General features: G+C 41.2%; 1 protein-coding gene across 1 annotated transcript in view; it reads left to right on the forward strand.

Annotated features, from left to right (window-relative positions):
- Window positions 1-17,410, forward strand: part of ATG7 (autophagy related 7) — a 145,839-nt gene that overhangs the window by 19,188 nt on the left and 109,241 nt on the right. The window contains exons 9-15 of the mRNA XM_066613855.1: window positions 1,313-1,403; window positions 3,476-3,620; window positions 4,467-4,625; window positions 11,587-11,781; window positions 13,094-13,297; window positions 15,106-15,221; window positions 16,778-16,853. Of these exons, the coding sequence (XP_066469952.1) occupies window positions 1,313-1,403; window positions 3,476-3,620; window positions 4,467-4,625; window positions 11,587-11,781; window positions 13,094-13,297; window positions 15,106-15,221; window positions 16,778-16,853 (986 nt within the window). The remainder of the gene's footprint in view (window positions 1-1,312; window positions 1,404-3,475; window positions 3,621-4,466; window positions 4,626-11,586; window positions 11,782-13,093; window positions 13,298-15,105; window positions 15,222-16,777; window positions 16,854-17,410) is intronic.

Here is a 17,410-nt window from a genome sequence, read left to right on the forward strand (position 1 = left end):
TGTGGGGCTGATGGTGGTTGCTGGCTTGTATTTGGGTCTCTAACCTATTCTGGACAGAATTGCACTTCCCTTGAAAGATCAAGCTCACAACTTGGGTATGATTCTAGACCTGACTTGACCTTGGAAACCCAGGTTGCAGCTGTGACAAGGAGCACGTTTACCCAGCTTCAATTGGCAAGCTGGCTACATCAGGGGTTCTCAATTGATGGTATGCCAGGCAGTGTTGGGTGGTAAGCACAGCACCCACCACCTGGCAGTGAGACCACAATGGTAGTTTCCAATGACTATAGGAAGCTCAGTTCAGTGGGCAGTACTCTAAGGTGCGGTTTTCAAGCACAAGAAAAAGCTTACCTGTCCACCTTGAGCCTCTGATTGACCTTGGAAGCTCCCATTGCAGTCTCCAAATCTGGAAGTAACTGGTGATAATGTCATTGCCAGTTACGTCCGGTGGTACCTCTGAGGACAGCACGCGGCAAGTGGTGCAAGGGGGAGCAGTGTTGAGAAAAACTGAGCTACACTCTTACCTAGATGAGGTAGCTTGGGCCACAGTAATCTTTGTCTTAATAACATCACAGTTACACAATTCTAACATGGTCTACTTGGGGCTGTCCTTGAAGACAGTCTGGAACCTTCAACTGGTGCAGAATATGGTGGTCAGATTATTTTCTGGGTCCTGCTGGTTGGGAAAAATCACACTAGTTCTTTTTTTTGTATTCACTGTCTGCCTTTGTGTTTCTAAGTTCAATTCATTGTGCTGGGTTTGACCTTTACCGCCCTTTATATCTTATCCTGCTGACACCATTATCTCTGACACCACTCACCTTCCCATTGCACCCCAGAACTTACCTCTCTGTTGGTATCCAATGAGGTCTGCCAATGGCCAATTTGCAAGGCCTTGTTGGCAAAGTGCAGCCTTCTGGGCCTACAGTGGCCCATGAAGTACACTGGCAGACCTTGTATTCCATCAGCATACTGCACAGATAGGATTGGGGAATAAATAAATGCTTACTCGCAAGGTATTCTAGAACTTCCAATTGTTGTTGGCATCCTTCAATCTCAGAAGACTATGGTATCACACTCTGAATGGTGGTTCTGGAACAGTGTCCTCTCCAGTGTGCGAAGCCTGGGTAAAGTAGATATGGAACTTCCAATAAATCATTGTAAAGTACTAGACAAACATGAGAATACTGTTAAGAGAACAGTAGTAACTGTGTAATAACTTGCAGGTTATAGAGTGTATTTTTGTTAATTTTTTCACAAGGCAAACTTATGTTCACATAGAGCTTTTGGTTTGTATCCAATGGTTAATCAGGTTGTCCAAAAGCTGTTGGATGGGAGAAAAATCAAAAAGGATCTATGGGTCCAAGAATGGTCAATTTAAGTGAGTGTATGGATCCCAAAAGGTATGTAATACAAGCTTTTGTAATCTGTTTCTAATGGGGAAATGTATAGTGTAGTCCTTGTGTGTAATCCTTGTCAGGATTGTATGTAATCCTTGTCAAAGGGCAACAGTGTTAAAGGACAGCACACCTCAAATTTTCAGGCTCCTTTCCTCTGTAGATATTCTCTCTGCCAGATATAACAATGGTAAAGCATTCTGTTGGGCCTGAGAAATAAAACTTTGCTGGTGATGAGGTACTTTACCAACTCTCCACAAAGGACAAACTTTCACAGGTGCAAAGTTCCCCATGTATTCCTTGATTGTAAATTGGAATGGAATATTTTCTCCTCCAAAGTATTAACTGAGTATTTTGTCATCCTGTGTGCATGCCTGTTCAAATTTATGAATGTTGACCACTTAAGAATGTTCAGTTCTTGCATTCATTACATAAATAGGCAAATTTTATGTAAGGCCTGCTCAACTTTGTAAACCTCAGAATGAGAATATTGTATGGGGCTCAGTCAACACATATGGCTATTATACAATGTAATAAATGAATACAGGTCCAGTCTTATTATACACTGATTTTTTGTACACAGATTTGTCTCAACTCGAGTGGCCCCTGCAAATGAGCAGGAATCCCTTCTGATCCCTGGAGAAGGGAAAAAATGCACCCCTTTTAAAATCACAGTTTAAAAAACTGCTTTTTATTGTTGTAGAGAGACAGTCATACAAGTGATTACAAGTATAACCTAAGTATCCACAGATTTTTCTATCTCAAAGCTGATGCGAAGGGCCCTTTAAATTAAAGGAAAACAGTCATTTAATAATGCCAGAGAGGGCAACTGGCTTACAATCCATCAATCATTCTCTGCAGGTTTCACTCCTCCCTTCCCCCTGAGCACATGAAAGAAGTATAAATGGCAGTGATTATCACCTTCTCCATTCTTTCCTCCTTGCTGGGGCTTCTGGTGAAGGGAGGGATTACTGCTTCCTAGTGAAGCCTAAGCTCCCGGGGAGAGACTGACTCTTTGTGCATTACAAAGGTCAGCATGGCTGTTTTTAAATTACAGGAAGAAAAAGACTTTGTTTTTTAAATTGATTTGCTATAGCACATTTTTTGCCATCCATGTGAGTTCTTGGAAAGGAACCCTCTCAAATAATGAGACTCAACCTGTATGCTTTAATCTCTGAAAGAGAGGGAAAGTATTAGCACAGGATCTGTGTATAAATGCACTTCGAGTCTTTTAGGTACCAGAAAACTCTCTTTCTTTTATGTGCGCGTGGGTATATGTCTGCTGTTATAAACCCTTGGTACATCTAGCTTGGTCCTGTTGACACTGACTGGCTAGTTTTTCTTGGTCCTACCTGAAGGCGCTAGGGATTGAACTTGGAGGCTGTCGGCGTTCAAAGCGTGAGCCCTTCCCCAAACTTAAGATGATGACCCTCTTGGTATCAGTGATTTTCAAATGTTCTACCTTCGGAGGACCACAGTGTATCTTTAGAAGAATTCCCTGCAGAGAATTCTAGTGATGGGGAAATGTTTTGAGTGCACATTCATATCAAGTGGTTTACTGGACAGGTCCTTGGAGCCTGATCGTTGCCCTCTCTGACCTAAGACCATTTTCTGGCTTTACACTATACAGAAAGATCAGCAGCGTTGGGCAAGCAGATACACTTCCAAAAACTCCACAGTTTCCCAGGACTCCATTTGAAAAATCACTGCTTGATGTTACAATTATCAACATTTATGCAACAGAGCTGCTTGTACGGCCTTTTACATTATAGTGATGAGTTTGTTCAAGCCTCGTAGAAAGAAAGCTATTTTTCCTTTGCTCCTCATCTTTGGTTGGCACATAAGCTTTGTATTTCTGGAACTTCATTTTTCTTGAAGGATATAATTGCCTGGAATGCTGAGGAAGAAAAAAGGCAATAAAACACACACAGAATAATTTTTCTTTTAAAGAAAAACAGAAATGGGGAGGAGATTTCTTCTGCAGAATGCTGAAGTTGCCATAAAATGTTATGTTTGTTTCTGGTGCAGGAGGAGAGTATACATCTGTTATATATCTTGTGTTAATCTCTGTTGTTTAGGTTGGCTGAATCATCGGTGGATCTCAATCTCAAATTGATGTGCTGGCGGTTAGTGCCTACCCTTGACCTGGAGAAAGTTGTATCTGTAAAGTGTCTTCTCCTAGGAGCTGGTACGCTGGGTTGTAGTGTAGCCAGAACCTTGATGGCAAGTACTGAAGCTAAAGTTACTCCATTACGCCTGCTAATTTACCCCTGCTAATTGGGCAAAGAGGCACCTTTTAAAGTGGTGCCCTCTTATATTTAGCAGGGGGAGAGCAACAGTCCCTCTTCACCCCAACATGGAGTCTTTTCCAGTGGCTGTTGCTGGTGATTCTTCTGTAAATTTTTTTTTTTTTTTAGACTGAGCAATTTGGGGACTAGGAGCTATTTATTTATTTGTTTTGCTATGTAAACTGCTTTATGAATGACTCTTTGTTGAAAAGCAGTATATAAATATTTTGTGCAAGATCTGTGAAAAAGTAGATAACTGGATATTTATTGCTAACTTACAGATTGAAGGGACATTTGAGTTCCTTGCCACTTGTGCTTCCTCTTCCTGTATGTATTTTAGTGAGCAACAGATGGATCACCCTTCTAAGGATCAACAGGTTCTGTTAGAACCTGAAGTAATGTAGCTGGATTCACTTTCTGTGCTGCCATCTCTGCCAAGACATAGGCCTGCTAATGGGCTCTCTGGCATTCTCACTTGGATTCAGAGCAACTTTTATGCTGGCATTACTCGAGCAGTCTACTTGGTAATAAAGCAATGGAAGATCCAGCTATTGGGATGCAGCAAACCTGCTATGCATATGCGACCTTCACTGGGCCTTTTGTTGTACAGGGAACAGCATTTCAACCTATTGCTCATGTCCCTGATCATTCTAAAACAGTCTGTCCTGGTCTCATGTGCTGATTTTTATCCACTGGTCCCTACTGCTGACAATGTTACTTTTGAATTGGGTTATATTCATGTAACTGTTCGTAGTTCATTTTTCTATGTCTTTTGATGTAGGGATGGGGAGTCAGGAAGATCACATTTGTGGACAATGCAAAAATCTCTTATTCCAATCCTGTACGGCAGCCTCTCTATGAGTTTGAAGACTGTCTTAGTGGTGGGAAGTCCAAAGCACTTGCAGCAGCAGAAAGACTTCAAAAAATATTCCCAGGAGTGGTAAGTGAAATACTTAAGATATGCGTTTATGATCAAAATATTTATGAATTTGAAGTTTTGTTTAGGGTTTCTTCTAAACTCTTTCTTCATAAGAGAACTACCCCACAGGGAAATCATGTTGATCAAATGACACAGTGAGATAGCTAGCTTTTTGCAGAAAAGGAGAACTGAACTTAAACCAACTGGAAGTGATCAGAATAAAAAGATGTAAATAATAAGGCAGTGAAGTACATTATTGTAGGGTTAGTGAACCAAACAGGTGTCTAGCTATGTTGTACTCTTCATCAGGAAAAATTTAAATAAAGGAAGAAAAGCCTTAAGCTAAGATCACCTAGCATACCATATTACCTGCAGAGCAACAAAAAAGCCCCCTTTCCAGCCAAGACAATTTCTGCTGTCATCCCATGGTAGCAAACACCAGCAGAGCATCTCTGGAATTCATTTTGGATGCAATGACAAAGCTGATCGATTTCTTTGGAGGAGGCATGCGGTGCATCCATCCCCTGCGGGGGCATTTACAGGTAGTGTCTGACTTACTCTGACATGGAAGGAGCCGGTGAAAGTGGTCTGCAGAAATGGTTTAATCGGGTTCGGGCTTTTACATGCATTGGGATCTTGTTGCTTCACAAGAACCCCGGGTACTAATCCTTAGCATGAGTAGTGCCTCAGTCTTTCCATGAAGGAATGTGGGGGATTCCCTCCCCTTTGTGCCATCCTTTGGCTAGAGTGTCCAGGGCCAGTGGGCCACTGCTCCTTGAGAAGGGTGGGTGTGTCTGGTGGTGTAGCAGCTGGACTTCGGGGTCTCTGCACCTCTGGTCTGGGCTGCTGATTTGGACGGAGATGTGGCTTCTGGTGGCAAATCTCTCTGGCCCAAGGTGCTGGTTGCGGTTCCCCTCGTGATGGGGCAACTGGGGTGTCTACTGGCTGCATGTTCCCCAGGGCCCCCTTGGGTTGTCAGGGACCTGGCAGGGGACTTCCAGGAGTGCCCCTCGCAAGCTCAGCTCCAGGAATCTCCCCTCTTCCCTGGGGCCAGCTATCCCCCAGGGCTTCCAGGGGTCTCACCCCCTGGAGTCTTGGGGCTGGTTGCCTCAACTAAGGGGCCTTTCCGATCCCTTCCAGGGCAGGTAAAGGTTGAGAGGTGGGTCCAGAGGCACTTGCACCTCCCCTTGCTGCCCTCCCAAAGCCAGAGCCCAAGGAGGAGCAACCTCTTCCTATGGATGCTGGGCTCCTTATGAGCCCCACAGTTGGCCCCACCCCTTCTGGCCATGTGATAGACCTGAGATTTCATGGGATCTCAGGCCCTGCTTCCAGGGAGTCCCCTTGCATGGGGCTGGATCTGGGCTGTACTCACTTGGCTCCCCTGCTCCTGAGGAGACAGGGGTCTCTCGAGGAGACCCATGGTACCCGGGCTGGGCCTTGGTGACAACATGTCATCTTGCTATTTCAGACATCCATTTCTGACACAACAGTATTTCGGGTGCTGTCTGTCCAGACATTATGAGAGCAAGTTACTGCCTCTTTAAGGGAGTGTTGGCTTTCCTGGAACGAAACTTAGAAGTGGAGCATTAATTCAGAATGCTTCATGGGGTGAGGTTGCAGACTGCTCCAGCTCTTGCATATATCACTTGGAATGTATTCTGAGAAAGGGGCAAGTAGAGGTACGGGGACACAGTAGGTTAGGGAAACTACCCAGAGGTGTTGCTTGAAAGCCACTACTATTTATATTAAAATTCAGATGCTACCAAATCAGTTCATCATGGGTTTCCCTCGTGGCAAACAATAATAATTAGATTTGGTCATAATTCTTGTCATAATTAGATTCAGTCTACATTGAATATTGTGAAACATTGCTTGTTTTTAGTTGATTCTGTACTAGTGGTTTATTGCAGTTTAGGTTGATTCAGCTCATAGGTGTCTTAGATATTGGGACAATCTGACTCCATTTATTGCATTAGCAACTTTTCACAGGATATTTCAATGATTTACGAGTCCTCACCCCCAAGCACAGAACATGCTGTGCCAGTGGTTCTCACACATTTAGCATTGGGACCCACTTTTTAGAATAAGTATCTGTTCAAGACCCACCAGAAGTGATGTCATGACCAGAAGTTACATCATCAAGCAGGAAAATTTTCCACAATCCTAGGCTGCAATCCTACCCACACTTACCCAGGAGTAAGTTCCATTGACTATCATTGTTAAAAGAATATACATAGTAGCTTGTTAAAAGTACAGGTCATTTCCCCAAATGCAATCACATACCATTGGAACATCAAGTCTAATATATTAAAAATAAAATATTGACATGAATGGGGACCCACCTGAAATTGGCTCACGTCCCACCTTGTAGGTCCCAACCCACAGTTTGAGAAGCACTGTACTGTGCAATCAAAGGCATAGATATGGTTGCCCTGATCACTTGATCTAACTGTTCCATTTGGGAACACGCACATTGGCTCAGTTCCCTGTTCTCAAAACTGTAACTGCAAGTTCATGAATGTGCTGCTGGTTGCATTTTCCCTTTTTCCATGGCACAGTCAGATTCTTCCCTCCCCTGCCTGTAGTTTTTTGTTTGTTTGTTTGAGGAAATTACAGTTATAACTTGCCACAGGTTAATTTTAATAGCAATGTATGTAAATTGAGTGGCTAGTTCACTTGCAAGGGATTCGGTTCATCCAGGGGCTTGATGGATTTAATGGAACATAACTGGCTTTCCCTTAGACAATGTCCTTGAGCCTGCTACACTTGGAGGTTATGTTGTCATTTTAGAGAATTTGGAGGACCTGATCATGTTTTGCAAAAAAAAAAAGTACCATAAACCAGGCATTCGGGATAGGAGCAAGCTGGAAATGCTATGGTAAAACTGTATCCGAATGCTTACATCCCTGCTAATTGGGTAAGAGGCACTTTTTCAAGTGGGTGCTCCTTTTTTTTTAGCAGGGGGAGAGTAACTGGCCCATCTCACCCCAGCAGTGTCTGTTCTGGTGGCTGTCTGCTGGTATTCTTTTTGCATCTTTTTAGATTGTGAGCCCTTTTGGGACAGGGAGCCATTTAGTTATTTGATTTTTCTCTGTAAACCGCTTTGTGAACTTTCAGTTGAAAAGCGGTATATAAATACTGTTGTTATTATTATTCTGCGAAACCTCCTCCTTTATATTTCAGTCTTATTGCTGAAAAATAGAGGATGATGCATAACTAAGGTACTTCTCTTCCTAATGCTGTTCTTTACTTGGATTTGCCACTGCTATGTTGAGCTAATGTTTTAAGGTTTCTTTAAATGTGGTGGCAAACTTGCACCAGAAATTCACAAACTTATGGTTTATTGCAATTTACAATTATGACAATCATGTTTCCTGTGTGTGTTGTAAGTTTTAGGAGCCTAGTTGTTTCATCAGCTCCTAATGGCTGACTCATTTGAGCTTGACAGTAAACATGTTCGAACTTTGCTATATCACTCTAAGCCTGTGATTCCCAAGCTGTGAGTCCTGACTCGCTGGGGAGCTGCAAGAACCAGCCAGGAGAGCTGTGGAATCCTTTTGGAAAACCTGCTGTATAGGATTGTAGCCCTAATTCTCCTTCATTGTTAACCTTCCAGTGAGGCCTGAAGAAGTTTTTATTCCAGCAAACCTTTAATTTTTATTCCTGCAAACCTGGGCAGGAGGTCTGGTCTAGAGGGTAGAGCCTCTGTCTGCCTGAAGATAACATCCACAAGGTCGCCAGTTCGAGGCCACCAGCGCCGTGCGACCTTGGACCAGCTGACAAGCTGAAGCCGAGCAATTCCATCTGCTCTGAGCGTGGGAGGATGGAGGCCAGAATGTGAAGCCAGATTGGAATGAAACACCTTGAGTGTAGTCGTTCTTGAAAGAAAGAACCTTCTTTGAAATTGTAAAAATCCCTATTTAATAAGGGATTTAATAAAGCCTGCCTATGTAAACCGCCTTGAATAAAGTCTTGAATAAAGACCAAGAAAGGCGGTATATAAATACCTGTTGTTGTTGTTGTTATTATTATTTAATGCCTAATGGCTGCTTTTAATTGTTTTTACTACTGATTTTATTGCTGCTGGTTGTTTATTACCTATTTTATTGTTGTTTTAATGTATTTTATGACTTTTAAATGTTGTTAGCCGCCTTGGATGCCCTCCAGGGAGAAAGACAGATTACAAATTGAATAAATAAATAATGAGGAGCCATTGCCAGTGGCCCAGTAGATCAAGGCAGCTGCCAGTCTAAAATGTTTGGGAACCACTGTTCTAAGCTGAATGGGTTTTAAACTATGAATTGGATCAGTACCTTGATTTGTTCACTCATCTCTACTTACATCATGTTGTTTTTTATCTTGCAGGAAACATGGCAGGCCAGCAGTTCCTTTAATTCTTTTCTGATTTACACTTCTAATTATTTCTTATTTAAAATTTTACATTGACATTTGTTTTCCTCCCAAGTTCAATTCTGTATATTAACATTTGAGTTCATTTTTTACATTTATTTATTCACATGTATGAGAAAAGTACTTAGTTGAAGAGGCAGCAGTCACTGAGTAGATCTAGTTAGCTGATGTGAAATGTCAACTTTCTGTCCATAAAACTGATGTAATGTAAGATACTAACTCTTCCTCTTTATTAATGATAGTTTAGAGTAAACTTTGGCCATGAAATATTTTTGTTTTGTACACTTTTAAAGGTATGACAAATATTCAATATATGAGTACACAAAGTGGAATGTACTCTGTGTTTGAGATGTTAAAACTTTGGGCTTGTCATTAACAGAAGTATTAATATGGATATAAACACGAAACAAATGCTAAATTGATTTTAAATATTAATAGAATACAAAACTTGAAAAATGTGTTTTTCCTCACTGGCTTCAGAATAAAAAATGTATTCTGTAAATACATTTTATTCACATCATTTAATGCAGAATTGTAACACTGTGTGTGGAATTTATAATAGAAAAGACTGTGTGCCATCTACTGTTCAATATACTAAACTACACAACAAATGATGAATTCTCCTTCAGGAATATCTTATATGCTCTTTCAAGGCACCTCTGCACTTGGTATTGATTTTGTAGTTTTAAACCATGAGCCTACTGTGCGTGCACGCGTGTGCATGCAGATAAAAGGATGTGTAAGTTCATTGTTTTTCAACACCATCATTTGTAATTGATGAATTAGATTGCATTGTAGGTTTTTTGATTCTGAAATGTCTTCTGAATACGTTGACACATGCACTACATAATTTATAAGTGTAAAAGAACTAGAAGTTGCTTATTTTGCTTATGCTTTTAAAAATGTTTGCGGCTCGTCTTCCAGAATGCTGGTTCTGTAGGTTGGCAATTTGTATTTTAATCTTTATGATGTATAAAAACTATGGTTTGCTAGTAAATAGAGGGGGGGGGTGTACACATGTGTACATTCATTGTCCTTTCTTGTTTAGGTGCCTTAATTGGATCTAAGTTGAGTCCAGAAGTACTAGTGTTGTTCTTGTGCCAGAATTGAGAGGAGCTGAATCAATTTCATTTTAGCATTTAAAATGCTAGACGCCTTTAAAAGGGGATTGGACGAGTTTCTGGAGGAAAAATCCATTATGGGGTACAAGCCATGATGTGTATGCGCAACCTCCTGATTTTAGGAATGGGTTAAGTCAGAATGCCAGATGTAGGGGAGAGCACCAGGACGAGGTCTCTTGTTATCTGGTGTGCTCCCTGGGGCATTTGGTGGGCCGCTGTGAGATACAGGAAGCTGGACTAGATGGGCCTATGGCCTGATCCAGTGGGGCTGTTCTTATGTTCTTATGTTCTTATGTTCTTATAGCATTAGCTTTTTTATACACCTGTTTTTCTCACACACAGCAAATGAAAGAAACTGAGACTGGTTTTCTCAGATGTGGTCTCTTGGGAAAATTTTTTCTTTTACTTAACTGGTTTACTAGCTTTGGGTTTAGGAAGTGATATGTCCCCATCCCCACATGCAAGAGGATGAAGCAGAGCTAGTGTTGTTCCAGAGTGCTGATAGAGTGCTGTGTTTTTTTGTTTTGATTGTTTCACTTTAGAAGGCATGCACCTGAGTGCTAGAGAGCTAGGTAAGGGGAGGGGGCTCAGATAGGAAAGAATTGGCAGGTCTTCAAAATGAAACAGAAGTTGGAGGGGCTTAACGTAATGGTAATAACGTAACTGCCATCCAGTTTGACTACTGGAGAACAATGATTTCTTGATCTTGACAACAGGCAGAGTAAATACTAAATTACTATTTCTAATTTGTCATTAAGCTGTTGCACTTTTTACACTACAGCAGTGGTTCTCAAACACTCTGAGAGAGTTTGAGAGCCACTAAGTTTTTGCAGGGGAGGGGTAAGGCAGCGACGCGATCCCCAGGATCACACCACTCAGGTGAGCTGCAGGGACTGGGATGTACTCACCAGTCCCTGCAGCAGCCTTCCCAGAGTGCAGGGAGCCCTGCACAAGCGCCTGCAGGGCTCCCCAGCTGCTTGGAAGTGAAAGTGGAGCGATCACTCCACTTTCACTTCCAAGCAGCTGGGGAGCCCTGCAGGCGCTCACGCAGGGCTCCCGTACCCCAGGAAGGCTACTGCAGGGACTGGTGAGTACATCCTAGTCCCTGCAACCCCTCTGATGGGGGCAGTCCCTAAGGGTCCCTAAGGTCTCTAAGTCCCTAAGGGGGCAGAGGCCAGGGCCCTCAGGCTGGGGCATCACGACGCCCCAGTCTGAATACCACTGTACTACAGTATTTACAGCTCATTTCTATGCATGTCCATTCCAAAGTCCCATTGTGTTTTACTCCCAGGAAAATGGGCTTAATTATTTTAAATGTATTGACAAATGAATTTACAATACAATATTAAAGCATAGTTTTCTCCTCTGCTTTGAAAAGGTGTATCTTAAAGTTGTGTTTTGTATAAAACTATTTCATTCACGTGGTTATTTTCTGTCTGCTTTGATTTTAGAATGCTGAAGGTTTTAATATGAGCATCCCAATGCCAGGTCACCCAGTGAATTTCTCTGAAGTGACCTTGGAGCAGGCTCGTAAGGATGTGGCACAGCTGGAAAAGCTCATTGATGTGCATGATGTCATCTTTTTACTGATGGACACCAGGGAAAGCCGATGGCTTCCTGCTGTTATTGCAGCCAGCAAGAGGAAGGTAGCATACATATTTGGTTAGAATCACAGACAATACAGTAAGCAGCATTCCATAGTTTGCTAGAGCTTATTCAAAAGGATTTGCTAGGCTTTTGAGATTGCTGATAAAGTATGAATCAGACTCTTCAGCTGCAGAATTTTTCCTATAGCCCAGTATTCTTTCCTGTTTCTTGCTTGAAATCTGTCTGACTGAAAATTGTGATTATCATAAGGCAAACAATTTAGTTTGTCACTCTTTTGTTAGCAGTATTGGAAACAGAATGCTAGCAGTTCAGCTTCAATGATATATCAGAAGTTTAAAAACAATTTTACATTATGCTTCTGGCTTAGTTTTTTGAAGAAACTCTGTATGCATGCATATTTGGTGACATTTTAGAGGGGCCAATTTTATGTTTTGGGGTTGATTTTTTTCCAGAAACATCTTAAATGAATCTCCCAAGTGTTTTCATCTTAAACTAAGATGAAAAATGGGTTTTGTTGGTAAGAATAGTTTCCTGGGGGCCTGATACATTCTCCCTTGTTCTCTTCAATTGTGAAAGAATAAGGGATGGATTTCAACAAACTGAAACACAAAGTGGTTTCAGATATTTGTAAAATATAAACTCGCTGTGATATTCTTGAATTAAACCAACATAGATTGCTAAAGAATGTAATAGCAAGGTTTAGGCAAGATCTTTTTATCAACAGATGTGATGGGTCTGTAAGGCTACAATCCTATGCACTTGTATTGAAGTAAGGCTTCTTGAACTCAGTGTGACTTGCTTATGAATAATCATGTACAGGATTGCAATATAAGCTTCACAAACTGAAATTTAAGTTGAGGTGTTACAATTTTGCCACTGTAACAAAGATGATGGTTTCAAACTGATTGAAAATAAAAATGAAGTGCCAAAGCATTATGTGAATGACCCTTTAAAAATCTTTAGGCTTGCATGTCACAATTCCTTCCCTTTCTTCCTGGTTTGCAACAAGTTATAGCGTGCTATTTCAGACGAACCTAGAAATGAGGATCAAACTGGTTTTCATTTCTGGTTTGCAGAGCAAGTGCAAACCAAAATTTGCTGATTTGGATGTGTTTCACAAACCACGGAAGGTAGGGAGGAAGAGAACCAAAGTGTACAAGGAAATGGGAGGGATAAGGGTAATTCAAGGCTAGTTCAGGTTGTACCAAGGTTTGGCATTGCCTATGAACCAACTGTTTCAGAGAGGATTTTATTTTGTAAATATTTAGAAATATTGGCATATAAAAATAAGCTTGTTTCTTTGCATTTGACTTGAACTTTACTCTCTTTTCTTTTGGATATTTTGCAAAGTTGGTCATCAATGCTGCATTGGGATTCGACACATTTGTTGTGATGAGGCATGGCTTAAAGAAACCAAGAAATCAAGAAGTGGGCGATTCTCCCTGTAATAATCCTTGTGGCTCAGCTGATCTTTTGGGATCATCACTCTTTTCAAATATTCCTGGGTATAAACTTGGCTGCTACTTCTGCAATGATGTTGTAGCTCCAGGAGATGTAAGTAGACTTCATGTAAACTGCTATTCATTGGGTAGCTTTTATTTTTTTCCTTGCAAAGATCCTTATTTCTCAAACACCTTCATTTAAAATAAACATTTTTAATTTTATTTATTTTTGAGAATCAAACAAGGTGCTGATATAGTGACTTAGTTTGTTTTGGATATGAAGAGAAAAATATTTCTATGAAGAAATGAGTTTCATTCAGCTGTGGTGTTTGACCAAACTGATCAAACCTTTGACTCTGATTAACCTTAGTGAAAAAATGTCAGCTTTGGTGAGGAGCCATAGCTCAGTGGTAGAGTGCCTGCTTTGCAAAGTTCCAGGTTCCATCCTGGGCATCTTCAGGTAGGGAGAGAAAATCTCCTCTCTGAATTCCTGGAGAACTACTGCCAACTCGTTTTGCTCATACTAACCAAAGATCTGACTCAGTACATGGCAGATTCCAGTGTTGTCTCCCTGCTACAGCCAAACAAGTCCTAAAGTTGTTTGCTAGCAAAACAACTTGATCCCCTGTATGTCACTGGGCTAAACAGGATGAAACAAGATTTGAAGATGGGAAGAAGGGTGATTAACTATTGAAGACATTTTGGAGAAGAATTGTTTTGTTTGGAGACCGTTTTGGGAATATGAAGAAATCAAAGATCATAAAGAAACTGGATTTCACTTCAGAGGGAAGGATGCAAACATTATCTTTTAGTTTTGGAAATTTAGGGAAGAGTTTTGAAATGTTGCCAAGGCATATTTTGCCTATTTTGGGGGAACTATTGGTGTAAAATGTAAAAACGTAAGAGCCCCACTGGATCAGACCGAAGGCCCCTCTAGTTTCCTATATCTCACAGTGGCCCACCAGATACCTTAATGAGCACACAAGAAAACAAGAGACCTGCATCCTATTGCTGCTCCCTTGCACCTGATATTCTGAGGTAGCCAACTTCTAAAACCACCATGTCTTGTAACCCTCAATGGACTTTTCCTCCAGAAATTTGTCCAATGCCCTTTTAAAGGCATCTAGGCCAGGTGCCATCACCATATCCTGTGGCATATCCTGTTCTACAGATTAATACATACATACATAAGACCTTTATTGGCATAGATAATAGAAATACAGAACAACAAACAAACATCCAGAACACACACACACATGCACAAACAATAAAATAAAACAATCAGATTAATTACATGCTGGGTAAAGAAATTTTTTTTTTTGCCTGTTCTCACTCTCCCACCACTCAATTTTAGTGGATGTCCCCTGGATCTGATGTAGATTGTGTGCCCTCAGGTATCTGGTTGGAATGAGAAGACTCATTCTTCCTCTGAGGGGAAGCTCCTTTCCCTTACTCAAGCGGTGTACAGCTGCTGTAAGTAAGTTTTGATTGAGACAATGCTGCTTAAAAATGCATTAACAGCGCTCTTTGAACTATGGAACTAATGTCTTTGAAATAATCTAGGTTGTGTGTTAACGATTCTTATTCTTTAGAACATGTATGTTAATTTTTTTTTCATCTAGAGAGTAAATTGTTAAGTAGGGCCTTTGTAACTTGAGTTTCTTGGTATACATTCATTGCCATGCTATACCCTAAGTCTGAACCCGCAGGAGCGGAGACATGCATATCCTTCATTGCAAGCTTTATACTTTTTGGTTACCTGAATAACTGATCTCTAATCCTAAATATTGGAGATGTGAAAATCTTATCTATAGGGAGCATGAATTGCAATAATTTATTAGTGTCTTTTTTCAGTGCAATGCTATACTGTACATGAATCAGCTAGAAGTACTGCATTGTGAAAACTGCATTCCTTTCTAGTCCACCAGGGATCGGACATTAGATCAGCAATGCACAGTTAGTCGGCCGGGATTAGCCATGATAGCAGGAGCCCTTGCGGTAGAATTAATGGTATCCATTTTACAACATCCAGAAGGGTAAGTCATAACTGTGGGGATGAGATAATGCTTTCAAAGTTGTGTGTGTGTGTAGGGGGGAGATTATTCTTTTCTAGGTTCGCAACTTCCCTACTCTAGGTTTTTAGTTCCTTTATAACTGTACTGAAAGAAATTAATTAAAATTAATTCAGAGGCATTGATTTAGGAACAGAACAAGTAACTGATATTATAACCATGTATGAGCAATCTAGTAATTTGCAAGTAGTTATTGCTCATTGCAGAGAAGACTTTGAATAGAGCAAATGCAAAAAAATTGATTTGTAAAATCTCCGAGAAAGTATTGGGAGAGTTACATGTAGCCATTTTTAATTGGAAACAGACAAGTATTAAATATATTTTGTTTTCTAAAAATACAAAGTGTGCTTAACAGCACGATTGAAACTGCGCCCTAGGCAGGCACAAGTCCCTTGCACCAGTCTCTGTGTGCCACAAAAGTGCCATAAGGCACTTCTGCACCACTGCAGGAGGAGGTATGCAGAATGCATTGCAACAAACCACATTAGAATATCTGTATACTATCAAAGGTTATGACCAATTAACCAGAAAATGAAAACACAACTGCCTTAAGGAACAAAACGTGGATTTCTTTAACTCAATACTGACCTATGAGACTCATTGTTCTGAGAGCCAGTGAGATGTTGTTATGATACAGCATGGAACCAATAAGGTGTTAATATGAGTTGGCTCTCATTTCCATGTATCATAATAACAGCTATTCCTGCTAACTGGTAAAGAGGCACATTTTCAAGTGGTGCTCCTCTTATATTTGGCAGGGAAAGAATAACCGTCGCTCTTCACCCCAGCACAGTTCTCTAACCAATAAGGGGCACACATTTTATTTATTTACTTAATTAAATTTGATTTTGTTGTGGAGTGGGGGGGGACTACAAAATCTTCTTTGATCTCAGGTAGCAAATAGATGCCTTAGCTATGCCAATGCCTGGGGGAGGTGGCAGATAAAGTGTGTGATGAACTGCTGGGGCATCATTTTGAGCTCTGCACCGAGCTACACGTTCATTTGCTGCATCACTGGCAGGCAGGCCTGGGAGGGAGTGGAGCCAAAATCCAGCACTTAGGCCAGATCCTAACCCCCTCTCCCGGGCATCCCAGTTTAGTGCCGGGCTGCTCTGAGCTGTGCCATCTCTTTAGGCACCGCAGATCTGAGAAGTTCCATTTTGGCTGCAGCCACATTATCCAGGGAAAGGGGGAATCTATTCCCCTTGCCCCAGGTTGCATTGTAGCCAGCCCCAACCCTGCGCTGCATACAGCACAGGCCAACTAGTGTGCCTGTTCCAGTGCAAGGTAGGATTGGGCTGCCTGTATCTCAAATATAAGGCAAATCTTGTATTTTTTTCTGTGTCAGATTGAAACCAATACAGTTATCAGTTAATTCCCTATTAACAAAGAGGTTTGGATAATCTTCTAATTTTACTTCAGCCAAAAAAAAAATTCTTGATTATTCTGGTTTTAAATTTGGGAGTAAGTTTCAAATTCTGCAGGCCAGATATTTATCTTCAATTTTTTTCGTTTTTTAGTGGCTACGCTGTTGCTAGTAGTAGCGATGACAGAATGAATGAACCCCCCACCTCCCTTGGGCTTGTGCCTCACCAGGTTAGTAATCCAGGAATACTGTTGTGTTACTGTGTTTCTCTTTGAATATTCAGTAAACAATGCAGAAAAGAGAGGATGCGCCTTTCTATTCATGTACATCCTCCTTGAAATTAAACCTTATGATTTTAAATTGTAGTAATATAGGTGTCTCATAGAATTAGTAGCTTGGATTATGTGTTCTCTTTTACAGGTCATACCATGTAATCCACTGGGGTTCTGGAACCCACAGTGGATAAAAATAATCAGTGTTTACCAAATCAGTGGAAAAATAGCTTTAAAGACCCACTTCAAGTTTCGTGCTCCTCCATTGCCTCCCATTAATTTAGATCAGGGGTGTCCAAACCCTGGCCCTCAAGGACTCCCAATTCGGCCCTCAGGGAGCCCCCAGTCTCCAATGAGCCTCTGGCCCTCCAGAGACTTGCTGGAGCTCTTGCTGGCCTGATGCAGCTGCTCTCAGCTGTCAGCCAACTGTTCGACCTCTCGCGTGAGCTGTGGGATGAGGGCTTTCTCCATTGCTTGCTGTTTCATGTCTGTGATGCTGCAGCATTGAAGGAAAG

Source organism: Tiliqua scincoides, chromosome 2, assembly GCF_035046505.1.
Source record: "Tiliqua scincoides isolate rTilSci1 chromosome 2, rTilSci1.hap2, whole genome shotgun sequence".
Taxonomy (NCBI): domain Eukaryota; kingdom Metazoa; phylum Chordata; class Lepidosauria; order Squamata; family Scincidae; genus Tiliqua; species Tiliqua scincoides.